Source organism: Chelmon rostratus, chromosome 16, assembly GCF_017976325.1.
Source record: "Chelmon rostratus isolate fCheRos1 chromosome 16, fCheRos1.pri, whole genome shotgun sequence".
NCBI lineage: Eukaryota > Metazoa > Chordata > Actinopteri > Chaetodontiformes > Chaetodontidae > Chelmon > Chelmon rostratus.
Window position 1 is genome coordinate 17968869 of NC_055673.1, and position 22227 is coordinate 17991095.

At 45.4% G+C, this 22227-nt stretch overlaps 1 protein-coding gene across 1 annotated transcript; it reads left to right on the forward strand.

Moving 5' to 3' along the window:
- Positions 1–1906: 1906 nt before the first annotated feature.
- Positions 1907–15577, forward strand: dlgap3 (discs, large (Drosophila) homolog-associated protein 3). Its single transcript, XM_041955556.1, has 11 exons — positions 1907–2968; positions 7316–7524; positions 8855–8957; positions 9054–9270; positions 10868–11406; positions 11638–11732; positions 12699–12918; positions 13749–14043; positions 14141–14232; positions 14457–14603; positions 15272–15577. Exons 1-11 carry the CDS (start codon positions 1907–1909, stop codon positions 15575–15577), a joined length of 3285 nt encoding a protein of 1094 aa, XP_041811490.1.
- Positions 15578–22227: the final 6650 nt, after the last annotated feature.

Sequence of the window (22227 nt, forward strand, 5' to 3'; positions counted from 1 at the left end):
CCAAGACACTTGACTCCACTTCTAACGTGCGCCCCGAGCCTGTGTAGCCTATGAACTAGAGGCGGCCCCATCCACCCAGGTGCCGCGGCTGTCTGAAATCTGTCCACGGTGGGATGTTGACTTGGAGAGGCCCGTCGTCACGGCTACACCAATGACACGGCTGGATGTGGTTGAGCTTCCTCTGTGGCAGCCCTCATTCAGCCAATCAAGGCAAACAGGCCATGCTCTATTTAATGATTATGCCAGCATCTGTCCCCTATCTCTCATCTCTGTGTGAAAGCCGGCAAACACGAGCGCAGATACACTCGCAGGAGCTCAGTGAATCCCATCCAGCCGCGCAGCTCGATTCTGGCTTTCTTCGAGTAATTTCATCTCAATTTAATCAAATCTAGAAATGATGGGAAATGCTCGTGTGCATTATAACCAGGCTGCGTGCCTCTGATTGATTACATAGTTAGGGGAGAGCGTGGTTAATAGAGGATGTGATTGCAGCAGCAGCAATTAATGCCAGTCCAATAAAATGCATGATTACCACATTTGGAATGTAATCTCAGTTGTTATCCCTGTGCTGCGAAGAAAGGCAATACAAAGATAGGCTTTATCCTGTTTCCATTGTGTTTACTTTTACTTAAAGCAAACAGAGTGTGTGGGTGATAAGGTTTACATTGTGCCACAGTCTTGCTGCAGCTTGGCCAGGTGTATTGATTTCATTTCCTGCGTTTGTTTTGTGGAGAAGGTCCCATCCTCCTCTGCACTTTTCTCCCTGCGAGGCAACAGCAGGGTTGGGTTCTGCCTGATCACTTGGAAATTGGGAATCATGTTATTGTTCAGCTGGCCCTCAAAGAGTGAATTTGCCGTGCCACTGATAGCACAGACGTTTGTGAATATGCTTGGACGCTTGCCGCTGCGCTCTAGCTCATCAATAAACACACTGTTTTGATCAGCTGTAAATCATGTGACTGCTCAGAGACTCCCTGTGGGCAAGGATAGAGGAAAAAGAGACAGACAAGGAGCGCCGGGCTGATGAATATAACGATAAACGGGAGAGAGAGAGAGGCGCGAGATGTGCTAAATGGGAGAGCGAGGCAGAAACTGAAGAGGCGCCGCGAGAGAGAAAGAAAGGCTAATATTCTTGATTTATCAGCCAGGCAGCCTTTGAGATGAATGAGAGAAAGAAGGCTGTCTGTGGCCGCTTATTGCAGGCCACGGGATGAATGCTCACTATTGCACTGTTTGTCTTTGGTTGCGTAAAAAATGAAGTACAAAATCAATAAAAATGTTAATCAGAATAAGAAAAAAAAAACTGTGTTTCACTTGCAATTTATCAGACACTTGATAGAAGAGACCCAACATTCTCGACATCAATCCACAAAGTCTATTTATTTTTCTTGCGATCCATTTGTAAGTCATAGCATGAATTACATTCCGCTGCACCTCCCACCTTTTTGTCTCCCACAGACATATACAGTGCAAAAATGCCAAATAAGTTATTTATACCTGTACTCACTCTGAATCATATTTTTCAAAGATTATATCCCTGTTTTTTATGTATTCTAGCCGTTGCTGTAGTACAAATCAATAGTAGCGACTGAAGTAACAGAAGAGTGACTGGCAGTGATCTGCAAAACCTACTCATCATCTCGTGATTATTCTGTGTAATGAGATAGAAAAATATTTCTGATTGCAAGACTGAACACTAGATTCAATTATTTGATACGAAGGATATATTTATTCATAAATACAGTGTGCTCGCTGCTGTCTCCTGAGGTGCAAAACTTAAACAGTGACTCTTTTTGTGCCTCCAGGTGAGACCGGTGCAGCCCTGTCACGCCCACAGCGCCCCCTTTCGGCCCGGACGGCCCACCACGCCCCGGCGCCTGTGAAAGGGTACCATGTCAGCCGTAGCATGTCCCAGCATTCCTCCGGTGGTGGCGGAGGAGGCCCCTGCCACTGCACGCCCGAGGACTGTGACGGCCCGGGCAGAGACTACTACCAGGGTCACAGCGACGGCCACTACTACCCTCCAGGAGGTCCAGCTGAGGCCCTGGCACTGGAGAGGCACCATTCCCACCCCCACTCGCACTCCCATAGCCACTCTGGAGGGGGAACCTTCCCCCGCTCCCACCCCAGCCAGCACCCACCTCTCCAGTCGTTTGACTCTTGCGAGGAGTGCCTGTCCTCCGGCCACGGAGGGAAGATGCACCGCATTCCCCCGAATCTGATAGACCAGTTTGAGAAGCAGGTGCCCTTTCATCCTGATGGCTTCCACACACTGCAATACCAGCGCACCACTAGTGGGGGTGCCGAGCAGCGCAGCGAGAGCCCCTCACGTATCCGACACCTGGTCAACTCTGTGCAGCGCCTCTTCGCCAAGTCCCATTCCCTGGAGGCACCATCCAAACGGGAGTACAACGGCACGAGAGGAGGTGGCGACTACCGTGGCGAGAGAGGAGGGGGCCACAGGAGTGGAGGGGAGGACGGCGGAGGCCACTACTCCGGCCACCAGCCTCGCTCTACCAGGAGGAGCAAGTCTCGAGAGCGGAGCAAGAGTGGAGACTCGCGGCACGAGTCGGGCAGGCGCCACCGCAGCAGGACGGCAGGCTGGTGGAGCTCTGATGACAACCTGGACAGCGACAGCAGCTTCCTGGTCAGCGGGGGCAGACGGGGGTATCCCAGCGGACACGAGAGCCTGGATGCAGCCATCCAGGAGCTCACCATGAAGAGGCCCAAGGAGCGTGGCGGTGGGCCGGGGCCTGGGGAGTGCATGGCCTGTACCACAATGGCTCTGGCTGGGAATGAAGGCGGGGGACACCACGGGCACCATGGCCACTCCCTGAAAAGGAGCACCTGGTCAGCCATGACAGTGAGTCAGGCCAGGGAGGTGTACCCATCCAGGGGAGGAGCCTACGACAAAGCCCTAGTGCCCGTGGAGAGTAAGCTGAAGGAGAGGACCTTCCACTACCTGCAGGTGTGTGTCCACCTGCATGCCAACCAGTGTTCGTGTGTGTTAGTGTGTGAATATAGTATGTTGGTGACTTCTGCTCAATGCTGACCTGCAAAAAGGAGCAGTACTGTAAGGTTCCCACATATAAGTCTGCAGGATAACCTTTAGCTTGAGTTTACAGGTTTAGCATGAGGAATTTCACACCTTCTTCTAAAAAACAACCCTGAGTACATGCTACTCTTTTCAGTGATAGCAGTGACTCCAATTTCTTGATTGATTTGGATGATCTGATGATTTCAAAATCATGTTAAAACAGCGCTCCTTATAACTTAACATCATGCCTATTAATCGTCAAATGGACATTCTCTTCTTTTTCAGACTGAATCAATTTGATTGTTGTCTACATCCATTATTACTGTGTGAAAGAAGCACTAGCAGCTGACAGAGCACAAATTCATGGTGCAAATTTGCCTAAATGTAAAGAAATGAAGGCTAAAATTGTTAGCCAAGAGCTAACTCACTGACTCCATGTGACACTGTAACACTTCCTGTTTGCATTACTCAAAGCATGATGGGAACTGCAGTGAATACAATAGTCTCTATTTGGCCATATACAGCTTGTTCACATACAGGCAAAAAATCCACAATTGCATTCAACTTTTTTTTCATAAAAAGTGTCAAAAACATGCCCATGGACTGTCTTGGTATTTTGCAGTGAGTCAGAAAATTTTTGTCCCAACAGTGCGTCTCCCAGTTCCCATCTCCAGACCCAACATGCAATTTTCCTTCCCCTTTCTCTCATTCTGTATACATGAATTCCCTAAAATGAAACGCTAATGGCTGTACCTACAAAGTCACACGCACACACATCAACACACACACAGACACCTCCAGCTGTGCTGAGGTAGAGCTGCCACGCAGGCTGTGTTTCTACGGAAACAGCAGGTAGCCACAGGAGTCCCTGGTGTTTTTCCAACTCTCATCCTTTAGACACAGCTGAGCTCTGCTGATAGTAGAGACAGAGAGAGCACGGTTGTGTGTGTTAGTGTTTTCAAAGGACTAACCCCACACAATTCGCCCCTGTGCCGTAGGCTATCATCACATTCACACCTTAGGACACAAAATGAACTTCCCCACTGCAGCCTTTCTCGTATCTCCAGGTGTCACTTGCAGTTTTGTGGGAAGCGGGGAGACGGCGTGGGGAGTGAATTTTTTTGTGCTGAGCTTAGATGTGTTGAAGTCAGCCAGATTGATCCGTGGCTTCAGAGCATACGTCTTCCTGGAGCTGCAGATATACAGCTGTTTGGGTCTCCAGCGCCAGCGCGAGACCTCAGGACAAACAGCAGCGCAGGTGCCAGAATGAAGCGACAGCTCCAAACTGAAGCCTTGTTCTCTGGGAGCGAAACATTTGCTGCCAGACAAGTGTGTAAAGACTAGATATCATGCATTCAACAACTTTAAACTTTAAAGCAGCCAATAAATGTTTTTATATTAACACAGACAGACACAGTAAGCGAGTAGCTGGTGAATGTATGTGGCGCAGTTTGAAGCTAAAAAGCGAGGTATTTCCCTCAAGTGTCAACAAAAACCAAAGCAAAGAAGAATAACTATTGGATTTACATTCATTACATGGCCACAAACTGATTCAGGATCAGTGCTAATGCTCTGTGTCTGCTGGTATGAGAAAAATTGCTCATAAACCACATAAACATTTCGAGATCCCTCACCTGGGAAAAAGGTTCTGCTAGCAGAAATGTTCGATCATGGAAATAACCCAACAGGATAAGAACATAAGAGATTGATGGAAAATATCCTCATATACAATGTTATCATCAGGTTTGTTGGTCTGACTAGCCTCAAATTAATTCTTCTTGATGAGTGATCGCAAAGTCATGGAAATAAAAGTCACAAAGTGGTTTTATAGTACAGGGAAGACATTGTGGCTCTCAGTCACAAAGCAGCTACCAAAAGTATTGTGTAATATGTATTTACAAGCTGGCTGCACAAAAGCAAGACAAAAATGGAGCAGCTCGAAGTGAAAATCAGGGGAGCAAGAAAAAAGTCAGAATTGTCGTGGTCTGAGGCAAAGGGACAAGGTTTCTCCCATGGTGTGAGCGGCGATCACAATGTGCGGCGCCAGAACCCGGCGCTCTCCGTCCACTAAGCCTCTCCCTTCCCCTCGGCCTGTGTCTGATAGATAAGGGATGATAAAAACCAGAATATGGAGCGAGAGTGAAATGAAGACAGAAACAGCGAGGGAGAGAGAGAGACAAAGATCGAGGGGGGAAAGAGCAAGGTAGAGGGAATGCAGAGATAGCAAAGCAAGCTGAGGGATAGAAAAGAGATAAAGGAGGTGATGGTAGCCGAGGGGCAAAGCGAGAGGAGCAGAGAAAGAGCGAGATGAGAAAATGAGAGAGATAGTACAAGGCCAGGGGGATCGGGAGATTAGGCTGAATCATCTTTTAAGTGATGACCTTAAAAACACACACTCGACTGGATGCCAGACCCCGGGGCCTGGACTGCGTGTGTGCGTCAGTGTGTAGGTGTTTTCATTTGGTCACATGCTTGTGTGAGACTACGCACCTCGGAGCATTCGCAAAAAAAAAAAGGCAACGACGGAGGGGTCTGTCGGCGCAAGCAGCTGCCGTTGCTTGCTGTTAGCTTTCATAATGCTGGAAAAAGAAGTGGGATCAAACGGTACCCACACACGCAAGGTCACACACACACACACACACATACAAGTTTACATATCCAACTAAGCGGTCCTCCACAATAATAAAATGCATTGTATGGTACAAGGTTGATAGCTCTCCTCTTCTATGATGCTAATTAAAGCTGCACTTGTCAATATATTTTTATGCTACCATTGGATCACGCTCAGATGAACCGACCATACCTGCAGCTGGCAGGTGAAGACAGCCAGATATTGTGCTCAGGGATTGGTGGAAAGCGAACAGGAAAATGAAAACGGGACTTAGATTCTTCAGGTGGCCAGAAACAGAACTCCAAAACGCTGCTAATGTGGCTCTTTGTTCTGCTGGTTTATGTGAAGAGGAAATGTTTCGATACAACAACTTATTTTAGGTGATGCTATTGTGTTTTGAAAACAAAAAAAAAAAAGGAAATATCCTGCTCTCTGTTTCTCATTGGTCAAGTTCCCCACAGATCATGGTATATTTTGGAATGTTGTTAAATGAAAGCGGTGTATTTCACACATGGATAGTCAGGATATTGGATCAAATCTGAAGGTAAATCACAGAATGCTGGAATTTTCACTTGATACGAATATGCCAGAAAATATTTCACAGCTTCATTTATCGTTAGATTTTGTCTGTTTTTCCCCTCGGAAAGCCTTCAGCCACAGACCAGGGAGTGATAACATTTTAAAAAGTTATGAAAGCATTCCGAAAAGTCATTAATTTTACATGACGGCCACAGTGGGAACCTGTCAGTAATTTTTTTTTTTCATTTCATTGCTCTTTATGAATTCTCTGTCGTCTTCCTCCTGAGTTTCTTGTCTTCACTTTGTTCCCGTGTGTGAGATTCTCATTTTGTTTTCTCATCGCTCTCATTCGTCCGTCTTCCTGCTTTCCCCCTGCTCAAGTCTCAGCTCCCTCTTCCTTGTTTAATCACCCTGTACCTGTCTGTCTCTCTATCTGCCGCCTGTTTGTCTGTCTGTCTGCCTACATTCCGTCTGTCGCTCCACTCTGCTCGTCTTCCTGCTTTTTTTTTTTGCGCTGCTTTATTTGCTCTGTCTTTCGGCTTCTGGCTTACGCTGTTTCTCCTTCTCTGTGTCAGTGTTTCTCCAGCTGTCAGAGTTTCTCTCTTTCTGTAAGTCCCTTTGTCCCTTTCTCTCTTTCTTTAACGTCATCGCCCATGTATGCATACGTGTGTGTGCATGTGTGTGTGCGCATCATGAGCATGCTTGAGCTCTCTGTGCTGGTGTGTTGGCTTTCCGCCGGGAGCACGTGTGCCATGACTGGATGTGTAATTCATCGCGCTCCTTCTGCTCGAGGTGTGAAATATTTTTCGCAGATGAAAAATATTTCTGTTCTGAGAAGTCTTTTGACTTTAATAACAGATATTGGGAAGAAGCTGCCAACAGGGCAGTGAAAACATCTTCAATATCTCAATACTAATGAATTCACACTGTGATCAACTGCTTTTCTCTTAACAGTTGGTGTAGAAGACGAATGCGTACTTACTTTTAATCCATTTTAACTCTTACTAAAACTGAGTTTGACCATGTACATACTCTACATGGGTTTACACTGAACTCACCATGTGTTGCAGTTTCAGATTAATCCCCCATCTGCCTTTTTCACACTTACCAATGACTACGTGAATGTTGCGAATGTGATCGCGCCTCAGGTCCCGTCAGAAGACTGGGGTGGTGGGTATGGCGGTGGAGTCGACAGCGGAGGGGAGATTCCATGCCGGCGCATGCGGAGCGGCAGCTACATCAAGGCCATGGGCGACGATGACAGCGCTGACTCGGACACCAGCCCAAAAGCCTCGCCGAAGTCCACCCTGATCGCCCAGAGGGACGCCTTCAGACGGTCTATCAGCATGGATCAAAGGTCAAATGACACAAATGCAGCGTTTATAGAAGTGCTGAAAGGAAGTCTAAAACACATGCCTTTAATATACATTTAGTTCCTGTGTTTAGGTCCTTGATTGAAACTAGTGGTAAACAATACATACAAAAAAGTGTCACAGTGAATTCATGTTCACCACTGTGATTAAAATGTTTACAATTTATTTCACTGGGGGAAAAATCCTAAATTTTCACAAAAAGCAAAAAGTAGGCATTTTCAAGTACTTAAAGGGGACACAATTTAGTATTGCACTTTCATAAAGTTGAGGAACTTGGGAAAAGCTCCAAAAACATATGATCCTACATTTCATCAGACCCTCCATGCTTAGTAAACAACGACGTCTTGCAAACTCCACACATTCAGTTTGTAAGGCAAAACAGATGCTACCAAGGTGTATTCTTAAAGTCAGGCGGCATGTTCAGGGTTATTTCAGAGAGCTGAGTCAGAGGTCAGAGGGTGTAAGAGTCTTTACAGGCTGAGTAAAACTGTGTAACGCTGGTGAAGTGTCCTGCTTTGGACTGTTAAGAGTGTTTTGTAGTCCGTGGCCTATTGAGACAAATGCTATGTTTAGGTTTGAGTTTGAAATCAACATGTCACCTATACGTACAAGCAGGAGGCTTGTACGTATAGATGACATGTTGACCTCAATGTAAAGACATGTAAGCTAAATATAAGTATAAATACCCAACATTTGAATATAGATGGCCTAAATATAGATTGACTGAGCAAAAAAATGGATATTTCCCTTGGGCAATACAGTAAATGGCCTTTTTTTAGAGGAACTCCTAGATACACTACTAGAAAAACATATGTAAAATATTCAGTTTCTGTTTTGTCGTTATCAGTTTTTATTGAACTTGGACTAGGATAAGGCTTCATGCTGTGGTCCCATTGTGTTTTCCAGCTGATAAAGCCCAGATATATCATATCATCTGCAGGCATCTTTTTGCAAAAAATATATATATATATATATATTCAGGCAGAAATAGACTCTTTGTACCTCAGTGTGTTCAGACTTGTATTTCTCAATGCCAGTGGCTCTTCCAGTGATTGTGACTGCTGGGGATGAAACTTCAGAGTGTTACCTTTCACTCCGTGAAATGTTTTGTTCAGCTGTGGTTAACCAAATGGTGTACTGTGTGTTGTCGAATGTTACAAAGAAAATGAGTTTTTGACAAAAATAGCACAGCTGAAGATTTCACAGCCACAATATAACATCAAGTAAGTGAGAAATAACGATCTGTGTCACCATACACTGTGATGTAGTTGTTCCAGTTGTCAGAAAAGCTTATAAGTACTATTTTCCATTCAGGTACTCATGTAAGCAGTGTACGGACTCCTACCCCAACACCCGAACTACACCCAAAACCCACACCCGCTCTCGCAGTTACACCCGCTCTCTGACCAGCTCACAGGTAACAAATAATGTTCTTCATCTGTGTGAATCATGTGTTTGTACGAGGCCTTGACTACAGCAATGTGTCTCTCTCACCTTCCCCGTCGTCCTTCAGCTGGGAGACACGTTGAACCGTCAGTTTGAGGCGGTGTGTGAGACCATGTTCGGGGAGGTGGAGTCTCAAGCCGTGGAGGCCCTGGATCTCCCAGGTGTGTTCCGCACTCGCAGCCACAGCTACGTCCGCGCCATCCAGGCCGGCTGCTCCCAGGACGACGACTGCCTCTCCGTCTTCTCCATGTCGGGCCCCCAGGGAAGCATCAAGAGCGGGGCCGGTGAGTGTGCGGCGTGGTGTTTGGTACACGACGTGTGCGAGAGGCAGAAGGACGCGTGGTTGTCTTTCATGCGGTGGCCACCTGGTGGGAGACACAGCAGGACGGCCAGTGGGAGAGAGAATTTCATGACAGCTTGCGTCTGCTTACCTCGACAAAAGCTAGTTTACACACTCGCGCACGCGCATCCACAAAGCACACACCCTCAGCCACTGCACAGCTGCATGCAACCAGTTTTTAATTTTTAATTTTCACCCTTTTTTTTTCCCTCTATCCTTTCAATCTCTGTGATCTTACTTTTTCCGCCCAAGCCTTCTGCTCCTCTGCAGCACTTTCTTTGTGTTTCTCTATATGTGTGCATGCTATAAGCGTCGACTTGTGTCTTATGTTATTGTGCATGCTCTTTGTTCTCTGTCATCTCTGTATCTCATCTCTCCCGTCACCCTCCCCTGTGTGATCGTCGCTTTCTCAGGCTCAGTAATAGGTACAGGAACGCTCATGACTGTGATGATAGCCTAGCGTCTCCAGCTGCTTCCTTCTCTCTGTCTATCTATAGCATGTGTCCTCCTGCTGCAGCCTCGCTGTTTCACCTTCTTATTCGGTATCACTGCTCTTTATGTGACACACGTCTGTTGTTGTGCATTTTGTATTCTTTGCAGGACTTTTTTTTTTTTTTTGCTTTATCATTGCAGTCACCCTCTTAGGCAAGCCCTATATACAGTACATCAGCAGGAATTTGTGATAGTCTGTGTGTGTGGGTGGTTATATTTGCTTATGTGTGTTTGTACAGTAGACTGCAGAGCCACTCGAGTGCCTTACAGGATTCAGATTTCTAAGCTTAGACCAGCAAATCCCCCCTGATACTTATTAAAGTCTGCAAAGTGTCATATACATCAACCACAAGCACGCACACACAGCACGCAAACTCGAAGACACATACACCTACATACATGCACGCTCCCATAATGGAGCTTATACAGCTGCATGGTTCGGATCTTTGTAAACTGTGACAAGCTGAAGATGCTTGGAAAGAAATGCATTAAAGATTGATCTTTTATTTACTGAAAATAAACTGTGTGTGCATGCGTGCGTGTGTGTGTGTGAACCAAGCTGTGAGGGAGGAGGAAGAGACAGAATCTGCGTTTCTCATTTTAATATTTCTCTCAGGAAATTGCTTTATAGTCTTAAGGAGCAGAGCTCAGTTAGCTCAAGGGAGGAGGTTTTCCTTTGTCACTTCTGTCAAGTCTGTCTTTTCCTCCACTTCACTCTCTGCCTCTCACTGAAATTCGAATCACAAGCTGATTTTTGGTGAAAAGAAGTAGTGCTTTTGAGTTGCGTTTATGAATCTTTCTGTCACATCTTGCATTGGCATTATTTCTTAATGATTTTGTTGTTTTCTCCTTTTCTCTCCCTACGTTGCTTTGCCCCCTTTTTATGTCCACAAATTTCCCTTTTCGCCTTTCCTTCCACCTTCTCCTTCTAGTCTGTCCCTTTTGTAAGTATCCCCCCTCCCCTGCTCCCTGTTGATACAGTACCCATGTTACTGTTAACAGCCCACTATGCCTCTGTCTTCCTTTCTCCCACTCTTCTGACACTTCAGTCTTTCCTTATCGCAAAGGTGCTCCTCCCCCACTCCCACCTCGCATGTCAAAGTCTTCACTCTCAGTGCGAGCCCAGAGCAGCACCGAGTCCACCCAGGATGCCTACTTCCAGAACAGCGGACAGTTGGCCTCGAGCTCAGGCCCGGGGCGTCCCAAGCAGCACAGCAACTCCGTGGACCTGGGCAGCTCTGACGGCCCCTCGGGTCGCTCCTCCAGAGGAGGCTACTACACCGCCACGGGCCCTGGACGTTCCCGACAGCACAGCAACTCGGCAGAGAGCCTAGATGGGGTGAGGGGTTCGAGGGAGCTGGTGCCCTACGGAGGAGGTCCGGGAGTCGGGGTGAGGGCCAAACACAGCAGCTCGGCCGACAGCCTGCTGGAGGGGCCGCCGAGGCCGGTCAGGGAGAGGGACGGCAGGGGCGGGGGCAGCCTGGGAAAGTCAGTCTCCCTGCCTCAGAACAGCATCGTGCTGAGTAAAGCTGGGGGGCAGGACGAAGGGCGTGGTGGGAGAAAGTGGAGACCATCTATAGCTGTACAGGTGAGGAAGGGCATTTTTCTCTAGCAAAATGAGGCTGCATTGATCATTTAATTATTGAGTCCAAAACATGTCAGACATGTCAGACAGACAAAACAAAAAATGTCCATCACAGCTTGTTGTGTTTAGCTTTCTGTATAGATTCAACAAAAAAAAAAAAACAATTTATAATGTGTGTTTTAACAAATACCACTGTACTCTGACTGCGGTGCTTTGTGGCTCTTTGTGTTCCAGGTGGACAGCTCAGAGACTCTCTCAGATTCGGACGCTGAGGGCAAAGCTCTCACAGAGGTCCACTCTATAGGAGTCCAAGTAGAAGATGACAAAAGGTAGTGGAAATACAACTACAAATCAAAGCAATGAAAAAAGTATTTATCCCTGAAATCTCAACTTGAAGTATGCTTGTTTTGCCTGACATTTAACTTGCCTTAATCATGGACCCAAGCTTGAAAACAACGATGTGCCTTTGTTTATTTGCTCATTTGTCTTTGCCCCAAAATGTGTGGCTTCATCAAGAGGTTTTGGTCTTTCCGCAGTAATTTATGTGAATAATTTTAATATATAATTTGAAAAAGCCTTCATTTCCTGGGCGCCCGACAGTGCAGCCACCTATGGTTGATTTCAAGGCTAGATCCCATTATTTCATTTAACATTTCATCAGACATCACAGCTTGAACTCAGTATCACTTTGTTCCAAGAATGTGGTGTTTTTCGACTGTAGCCATGACAACTGCAAATCATACACTCGACATGACTTTTACACGTGATGCAGCCCTTCTCCTAATTATATCTGCTGTTGTATCATCGCCCACGGGTCAGATTCACACGCATGCATGCGAGCACTCGCAGCATCACATTCTCCCAAACCCCAAGCAGAGTGTGATCATGCACCTGTTAACGATGTCCCCTACCTCCTGCACTAATCAAGGGTGACAGTATGACATCAAGGGAGAAAGCAGGAGTGCGAGAACGGAAATCTGAGTCACGCCTCACACCTCATCAGACAGCAAAGAAGGATGAGGGGAGGTGGGGTACAGACTTTTAATAGAGTAAACACTCATCACTGAGTCCATTGACATGATATTTGCACACACTGGTGTGTCATATGCCAAAGGATTTAGCAGGGCTTATCACAACTCAGTGAGTAGTAGTGACTGCAGTGACAGCGTGCCTATCCCTGCTCCAACAGAAATGTGCAATAATCAGAGGAGAAAAATAATTCGAGAAAGGCTTTTGCATGTGATACTCCGTGTGACTGGACGGCTCTGGGCCTGCCGTGACTCCCTGTGTTGCAGGCGGGCTCGTTTCAAGCGCTCCAACAGCGTGACGGCGAGCGTGCAGGCCGACCTGGACCCCGAGGGCTTCCCGGGGCTCAGCATCGCTGTGCCAACACAGGACAAGAGTCTCCAGTTCGGCTGTTCCTTCCAAAGGCACTCGTCAGAGCCGGAGTCAGCTAGCCAGTACACGGAGTGCCACCGCACCGTCCACACACAGGGACAATGGGCCTACAGAGAGGTAGGTCTGCAGTGATACGCAAAAAAAAAAAAAAATCTTCATGCTTCTAACATGTTGCTGCCACCAACTGTAAATCAGTGGAACAGTCTGAACCTCAAACAAAACTGTACAGTATATGCCAACGGCCACATGCTCACGCATCTGCGTTTGCATGCATGTGCATTAAGACAAAGAGTAGAGACTTGCTCACAAATATTTTGACACTACAGGTTAGAAACTTTGACTGTACCTTTAACAAAATCGTTGACATTTCGCTGCTTGCTTCGAGATGAGAAAGTCCAAACCACTCTCATATCTCTCTGTTATATGTGAATATACAGCCAGGCGACAATTAGCTTAGCTTAGCACAAAGACTAGAGACTGGGAACCAGCCAGCCTGGCCACAGTTTTGGTTCAAATTTAACAAAATGAGATATAAGGTGCTAGTAGGCTTAGCAATCCTAATGCTGCTTGCTGTAGATTAACATTTCATGAACAGACATGAGAGTGCCATCAATCCCGTACTATGACTCTCAGCCAGAAAGCAAAAATGTCTACCATGCCTTTAAAGTTGAGCTAAGAAAAAACATCTAGAATAAATCTAAATCTCCAGGTATTTAGGACCAAAGGTCTTATTATTTGGTTATAATAAATATTAGATATTTAGTAACTTGAAAGCCATCACATTGCCAAAATAATACTGTAACTTATCATCCATTAGTCAGTAATCCAATATCTTATGGTCAATTTAATTGCCACGAGACTAAGACATGACGATCGATGATGAGGTGTACCATTTAGACGTCCAAACACCATGTGTCCAACAACCATCTTTTCTCATGTTATCCCAGGACTTTATCCAGAGTGGCTACACCACTGATTCCTGCCCAGCAGACCCACGGCCCCACCAGCACCCACACCTGCCTCCACGTTCCCACTCCCCTCTGCCCATCGCCTCTGAGAGAGCTTGGGCGGGGACGCCGTCCCTGGAGGGCCCCCGGAGCCTGCCAGACTCGGGCCGAGCCTCGCCCTGCATGAGAGATGGAGAGTTCTTCTTACGCCTCCTGCAGACGGAGGTGGAGAGGATGGAGGGCTGGTGCCAGACCATGGAGAGAGAGGCAGAGGAGAACGAACTGCCAGAGGAGAGTGAGTTTGGGAAGAGGATCAAAAGGATCAGAGATAAAGATAAACGATGAATAATTCTTGGATTTTTAAAACTACTTATGTGCTGTTTCCTCCCTAGTTCTTGAGCTGATTCGAAATGCAGTTGGCAGTGCCCAGATGCTCATGTCTCAGAAAGTCCAGCAGTTCTTCCGCCTCTGCCAACAAAGTGTGGTGAGTATGTGTGATTGCATGCAAAATCACGACAGCACACATTAGATATGGTGCGTGGTTTTGTCGAGATTCACTGTCGCTAAAGGCAAAATTAGCTTGGCTGCAAAAACACGAGTGCAGAAATGGTTCCTATGGAATTTTGCTGTCCTTCTTGTTTTTCACAAATTCTCGTACATCACTCTGTCACCCATCACATGTCATGTCCTGCCTCCCTTCCCACCCAGGACCCATCAGCGTACCCCCAGCCTACCTCTCAGGACCTTGCAGGCTTCTGGGACCTGCTCCAGCTCAACATAGAGGACGTCAGGGTCAAGTTTCAGGACCTCCAGAGGCTCAAGGACTCTAGTTGGAGGCTCCCACCTGAAAAGAAGGTGAGAGGCCCAGGGGTCCAAACAGCCCTGGTTTCCCTACAGCACTCCCCCAGAGCTAAGATGGCAGTGTGCAGAAGAGTAGCGCAGATGGTCGTGCCCTCCAAACCTTTGCAGGCTGTGAAAATACAGAACAGCAAGAGGAACTGAGCTAAGCTGCCCACGAGACGGTGGAGTCTTAAACTGCTAGAAGTCTAAATGCGTTGTTGCGTTTATTGCAGCTGGTCAGACAGAAAGTACTTTTCCGTTACATTATTGTCTATAAAGCTTAGGCTACTCACTGATCAACATTTTTCTCGATAACAAACTAACAATTGTTTCTCTTTCCTTCTTTTTCTTTTTACGTTCTCTTTGTTTACCTTTTCTTCTCCCATTTCATTTCCTTTTACGCCACCCGATGTCAATGCATGCTGAGATACTTCTTGCTGACTTGTTGTCGATTTTGCCTTTTTGTCTGTCATCATGAGTCTTCCTCACTTGAATTTAACCCTTTTTGTTGGTGGTTTTGCTTTCTTTGGTATCTCATTTTTTTTGTTTCTCCCAATATTTCCACGTTTTTGCATGGGGTCCCTTTCGTACAACCACACAAAACCTTTTTTTTTCACCACCCGACACGATAAATCCACTGTACGTTTCCATCTTATATCTGCGTCTCACCATTGCCGGGCTAGGAGGATAAGAAGCTTCCTCCTCCCTTACCAAAGAAGCCAGCAGGCGGGGTGAGTGGCAGCCTCCGGGGCGATAGCGGCGGGGATGGGGGCGCCGGAGGTGGGTCGGGGGGCCTGGTGGTGCCTCGCCTGGGTGGACACACCCTACCCATCAAGGAGAAGTCCCTGGACCTCGGGGACCGTCAGAGGACAGAGGCGAGGAGGAGGCTGCTGCAGACCAAGCGTGCCGCCTCCTTCAGGCAGAACTCGGCCACAGAGAGCGCCGACAGCATCGAGATCTACATCCCCGAAGCCCAGACTCGACTCTGAACACAGGACTGAGGTGTCTCCCACCCACCTCCTCACTGGCCCTCACTCCTGCGAAGCTGACCCGCTCAGTCTTTCTCTGAGCCCAGTTTTGGATCATCTGCGGGTCGTTGCTGTTCATCCTCTACCCTCCCTCCAGCGTTCCCGACACTCACCACAACCGCAAATTCATCTCCTGCTCATTAAACAAGCAATGACAGCCATTTTAGTGTCTTGAAATTTGGACATTTTACAGACACAGAGGCCTCGACCTGAAATGGTAGCTAGCAGATGTGAGTTATAGACTTTTTTTTTTGTTCAGAATTATCTGATTTCTTTTTGGCTGTCAGCAAACAGGAAATAGTCCACTTTTATAAGTCAGCGGAGGGTCACGCAGTAGTAGCATGCCTGTGCGTGTTCACCTAGCACTTCTCCATCACTGAAAATAAAGGGCTTAACAGGCACAAAACCTCTGCGCGAGGAGACGACAGAATCACCCAGCGGATCCCCTGTTGCCATCTCCTGAATGCCATTTGCAACAGATTCAACTAGGATATATCCACACTCTTCACTGATGCTACCAGTACGGATGAATAAACATGGATTCATTGCTCTTCATCAGTTTAAATGCCCTTAAAGTCAGATGGTCGGCAATCCCCAAAGAACATTCTCCGAGCGTAGTCAGTCAACTACAGCTGGCTCCTTTCGCCCAGGTGCCATCTGTCCACCCAGTCGCCCAGTCAAAGAACATGAAACAGTTCTCTGCCTCTTCCCTTCACTCCTCACATCCCGCGTATCCATCGACTACCCTCAGCATTCAGCGGTGAGGCTGTTTGAATGTCCAAGTGCTATTTGTACATAGTGTGCACACTCATGTTTGCCAAAAGGAGCTTCTTTTGCGGTGTAGCATCACAGCCTTGACAGCTAGAGAGCATCACAGACAAGAATACACAGTCGCTTTTTATGTAGTCTCTCTGAAGTTTCAAGTGTTCAGGGGTGGGGTTGCCGGGAATTTTGAGGGGAATATATTTTGGTGGCTTTTCAGGACTTTACTGAGGATGCCTCCATTTCACTGTGAGACTTTAGCACCACCAAGTGGTCAAATGAGGACCGAAACCAACAAACAGTGGTCTGCAGAGAGTTCTTTCCACCTCAGTCAGGAATTAACAGACGCACTGATGAAACAGCCATGAGAGAAGATCAGTTTCTGGGGTTTTTTTTTTTAGTTCGTTCCCTTAACACAAATTGTCTTTTCTCTTCTCTTGAATAATAATGAGTGGACCTTCCCATCATATATTTGCATATTTGAGAAAATAAAGCAGCGGATCACAAAGTAAAAAAGGGGGACAGCTGCCAAAGTCTTCAGCAGATCCTCTGAGTTTCACACAAAGAAAGGGAGCGATTTCTCTGATCGGAAGAAAAGGAGTCACACTCAATGTAGCTCCCGCCAACCCCCACCCAAAGAGTCATCAAAGACAGGAGGCCAGCAGTTGGGAAATGATGAAGAAGAAGCAACTTGATAGCGCTCGGGATATGCTGGGATTAAATAGCATTTGTTGTGAATGGAATTATACGATACGTTGGTTTCCCTTCGTTTTTTTTATTTACTTCTTGAAATCATACTATCTGATGTTTCCGGTGAACAAAGTGTAGCATGATTTGAAAAACCCTGAAGGGGTCTCATTTACACGTTTGTGTCAGAGCAGATATTTCTAGTGTTTTGTGCGGATGGTGCATATAGGCTTGTATGCTTGTGTAGTGTGAATATGAAGGGCTGTGTGTCAGGGACGTGTGATGAAGCCCAATCAATACTAAAATGTCCAAGCATGACCATTTTTTTTCTTTTCTATTTGGATGGAATATGTTGGTAAAATGGGATATTTTAATGGGAGATGTATATTTTATAATATAATCTACATTTCTAGATTAGTAGAGATTATTGAGTACAGTATATGTACAGAAAAAAAGCATATATCAAACGTGAAATACTACAGTATTATTATGATAGATTATAGCATTGTGTGATACTACAGCCGTGTGGCATATCCAGACTCAGTACACGTGAAAAAGAATTTCAAATGTTTATCATCTTCAGTTTGTGAGTGCTGGGTCAGGTTCACAGGGTATATAACTGGCAAGAGTGTTAATTGCCAAGTATGATCCTCCTTAGGCCTAATGTATATCTGTCTGTGGTTCTAACAACATATACTGCTTTACCCCCTCCCTGTATTTCCTCTCTAGAACCAACTACATGTGCCTAACCAGCTATATGTGGAGGTTTCCTTTGAACACAGTTTACAGTATATATAGAGATATATAAATAGATATATAAATAGATATATATCTATATATATAAAGATATGTAAATAGAAAAATATGAAATCTCCAGAGAATATTGTTGTTTTTATTGTACTGACATGCCATTCTCTGTCTCCCTCACTCTCACTTGCTATACACACGTAAGACTGGCAGATTTTGTTGATGTTAACGCTGCATGTTTTATGTCGACCTCATTTGAAAAATTTAGCAGAGTCCCATTTTTGACTGATAAAAGGAAAGCAAAATTTTGTAGCTTTTAAACCTTTTTTGTGACTGATAAAAAAAAGGACAAGATTTTACAGCGCAGTTATTTCCATGAGTCACTTCTTTGTACACAGAGTATATCCTTGGAGGACGACCTTGAAGCAGCAGTCAGTGTTTTGATGTGAATCTCAGCAGATCAATTTAACAACCTCGATGTGAAACGAGCTGCCCTGGTGATGGAAAAAAAAAAAAAAAAAAAAGAAGGGCTGAGAATCAGACGTTGTCATGTTTAATTCATCTGCGGCAGTGTGGGCAGCCCTTTTATCCCCTCATCCTTCTCCCGTTTCCCTCAAACTTGACAACATCTCAGTGGTGTTTGGCACAGCCCTCATCAAACAAAGCACAAAGACCTGCTTTTATACTGTTACTCCACTGTGAAGGCCTCTGGACTCCACCCTCACAATCCTCGAACCCGCACGCGGAGGGATGGCGAGGTCTGTCCAATACGAGCCGGCCTTGAGGGACACCAGGAATCACAGAGGCTTTGTGGGATGTTTATCCACCGTAGCAACTACTACTTCTTCAATTCTCGCTGACTCTCTCTCCTCTATACTTCTGATCACATGTTGAGGTGTTAGCCAGCCACCTTGCCTTGAAACAGGTCCATTGCAAACACACTTCTGGTGGTACGATTTCCATTCTTTCCGTTCCGTGTTTTTCACATCCATTTGTCCTCTGTCCTCACAGTATAAATACAGGAGCCTCAGCTAAACATAGCACCTGGGTGTATAGTTGTACAAACATGATCCGAGCACTCGCCACCACACCAGACAGACTACTATACGAACCCTTTCACCTCTTTCTAGAAGTGCAAAAACCCCTCGTGGACAGCCAGACGGGACAAGTCAACTCCGAGTACCTCAGTTTCTAGCAGCAGTGTCTCCAACCCCGACCCAGGCCTCTGTCCTCAGGGGATTCTCTAATGCCACACAGTCGATGGACCCTGAAAATACAGGATCAGATCAGTCCCACAGGAACGTCGTCCATATTCTCTGAATGAAAGGGGAAACCCTTTTTGAGCCCAGATTCTCTAGTAGCCATTTTCTGAGACTGGAGAGCGCTTGTGAAAGAGGCGGTGTTTGAGGCAAGAGCTCAAGTGTAGCCAACGTACGTGTGTGTGTGTGTGTGTGTGTGTGTGTGTGCTGTATACTGTACATCTGCAGGAGAGATGCTGTAGCAGCAGATTTGAGTTTTGGTTATGCAGACGTTTCTGAGAGGCAGAGCTGCTTTGGAGGAACACTACATGGCTACTGCTGAAAAAATGGCAAGCTATGAGAAACAGGCTCCGATTTCCCGAAAATCTTAAGGTTTCGATCTTTATTATGAAATTATACTTTGACCAAAGCACCTTAAAGCTTATTCTGTGGCTCTTCTGTCCGAGGTTTTACTTCCCTCTGCCTCCAGAGCAGCTCAAACCCCAGAAGATGTTTAACTGAAACTCCAATGTGCCTTTAGCTCTGAGGTGCAACTGCGTTTGTATGCGTGTGTGAGTGTGTGTGTGTGTGTATTTACACTGTAATGTTGTTTAACAGTACACACACAGGTAACCATGTGGGTCAGAGACAACTGAGCAATTACTGTGTAATTAACAAAAAAGATAATACCCTGCCACCCTCACGTTTACAAAAATGTACATACCTGTTGCCAATGGACATTGCTCTTCTCAATATTACATATATTGTTATTACAATATGATTATTATTAGTATGATTATTGTCATTAAAAAGATTAATTATTGCCATCACTCTCATTCTTATAAACGGTGTTGTCAACTATAGCTATGGGTAAACATTGTTCTGTATTCAAGGGCGAGTCTTGTGTACAATAACATAAAAAGTAGTTTAATCTATGATGACAAGTCTTTAATCGCTGCTACTAAGGAGATGGAGTCGAAGAAAAGCAAACTGACAATAACTCTGGGAAGACATTTTTTCTCTGGGATCACTGACAGACACTCCGATGAGGAGTGAAAGATCACCAAAAGAGGAAAGCATTGAACAGGTGGACTGAATGGAAGATCCAGACATCAACCTTCTTCACGCGCATCGATTCCACTCCGAACTCTTCGTTCTGCCACAGGAGGAAAACAACATGGACAGCAAACTGATAGCGACTCTACTCTCTCTGTATTCTATGTAGCAAAACTAAATAGCCCCTTGTTCTCTACTCTCCTCCTCTTTCATCTCTCGTGCGTTTCTCACTGAACACCATGATTTTTAATCAGACGGGTTTGATACAGCGAGCTTTTCTGTCTTTCAGCTCAGCTTTATTCTTGTGTTCTCGTTTTATACGTTTGATTCAGTGCCAAGACAGCATATTGTACATACAAACATGAAATGCTTCTGTTTTTCCTCCTATAAAAACAACTGACTGGAGCATATAGCAATAGCGATGCCATCAGACATGAACTTTGTTTCATAACGCCACCGGTGGATACACTCGATGCATGAGAGCACCACAGTGAGCGGGAGATGCAGCGTCAACGCGTGCTGGAGGGCGGCGGAGGCCGTCGCACAGTGAAGTGTAACCCATGATTCTGTTCGTTGTGTTGTGGCTCTCATTTTGTACATACAAATTTATTTATTGATCTTGTATGTTTTACGGATCTGGATGTGTCAGAGGAGCACGTCTGATAGCGCTGAAGCCCAGAGAGATGGCACACTGTGACGTGGTTTACCCCAACACAGAATGTAACACTGTCAACGTTGTCAAAACATTTTCTAATGGCTAATATTATTACTATTAATATGATTATTATAAAGCTATTTTAGCGAGTTAAATGAGGGGTGCTGTGTCTCCTTTGTCGTTCTTTTGTGTGGATTTTCCGACTATTGAATGTTTTAAGTGCTGAAGAAAGGAATCCTTTAGTCAAAGTCCCAGAAAACTTGGATTCACATCTTCAGTAGCTTCTCTATTATATTAGACATTCATCACTAAATTAGCAGAAACCAGAACAGCAGTTTGTTAAAAAAAAAGAAAAAAAAAAGGTTATTATTTATGAAGAGTTTAACAAAAAAAAAAACTTCTTTCAAAGTAATCGTCTGCCTTATTTTACCTTATCATGCTGAAGCCTTTCTTAACCTAGTGGCATTACCTCTTGATGAAATCATGATTCAGTATTAATGACTTGGCAGAGGGGACTTTTTCTCTTTTTTTTTTGCAATGTACATATACATGCCCTCATGGGAGCATCCATCAAATATGCAAAACAGGTCAAAAAGAAGGATTTTCAATTTTCTTTCCTGTTTCTTTTTCCTTCTGTCTTTCTGCCTGAAGGATTTCCAATGTAAATACCAAGCAGGTTAAAAGAGAGGACAGAGTACAATTTAGCACTGAGTCCAATAATTCCCGTAGGCATCTTCTTCCCACTCAGGTCTGAATCAGACCGACGCATTGAGGGGCTATTTTTGTTTATTCACACAGTAGCTGTGGTAACGAACTGCACTCACGAATATGACCTGCTGTAACTGAAAATAAAGTGTTCACCTGAGATTTAAGAACATGCAGCAGTCGCCTCCAGGTCCAAGAAGGAGGCTACAACCAAAGCGCAGGAGTTAGTCTGACATAAAAGTGTGGGAGGTGAATGCGTAATGCCACCTTGAGGCACTTAATGGGGTTGCTGAAAATAAAAGGTCTAACAAGTGCTGCACAGAACATCAAAACATCCAGAAGTACCCATGTCATGCTGTTCCCAATGGTGACTGTACTGTGTAGAGCAAAAAATGTTATTCATTCATACTTGAGTGCAAAAGGCACTCTCAAGGTTTCTACATCTTATCCGAGAATACCGAAATTCAGGTAGGATTTGAGCTTTTTTAATTTTTCAGAAGTCTGAGCACAACACAGCAGCACGGAAGGAAGTGCCATTAGGGAGGCCGAGAGACAACTTCTTGACTTTTCTGATGGGACTCCAATGTTTCAAAAACCCTGCAGGCCAAGGATGGCTGCGAGAATAAAGGAAGAAAGTGGACCACGAACAACAGCATTTTAAAATACCTCAAAGTTTACTTCTAGTTCTGAACTTCGTCGCTTTTCCCAGAGCTTCACTGGAACCTTTAAAATCACTAATATGCTGTATGAACACACAGGAA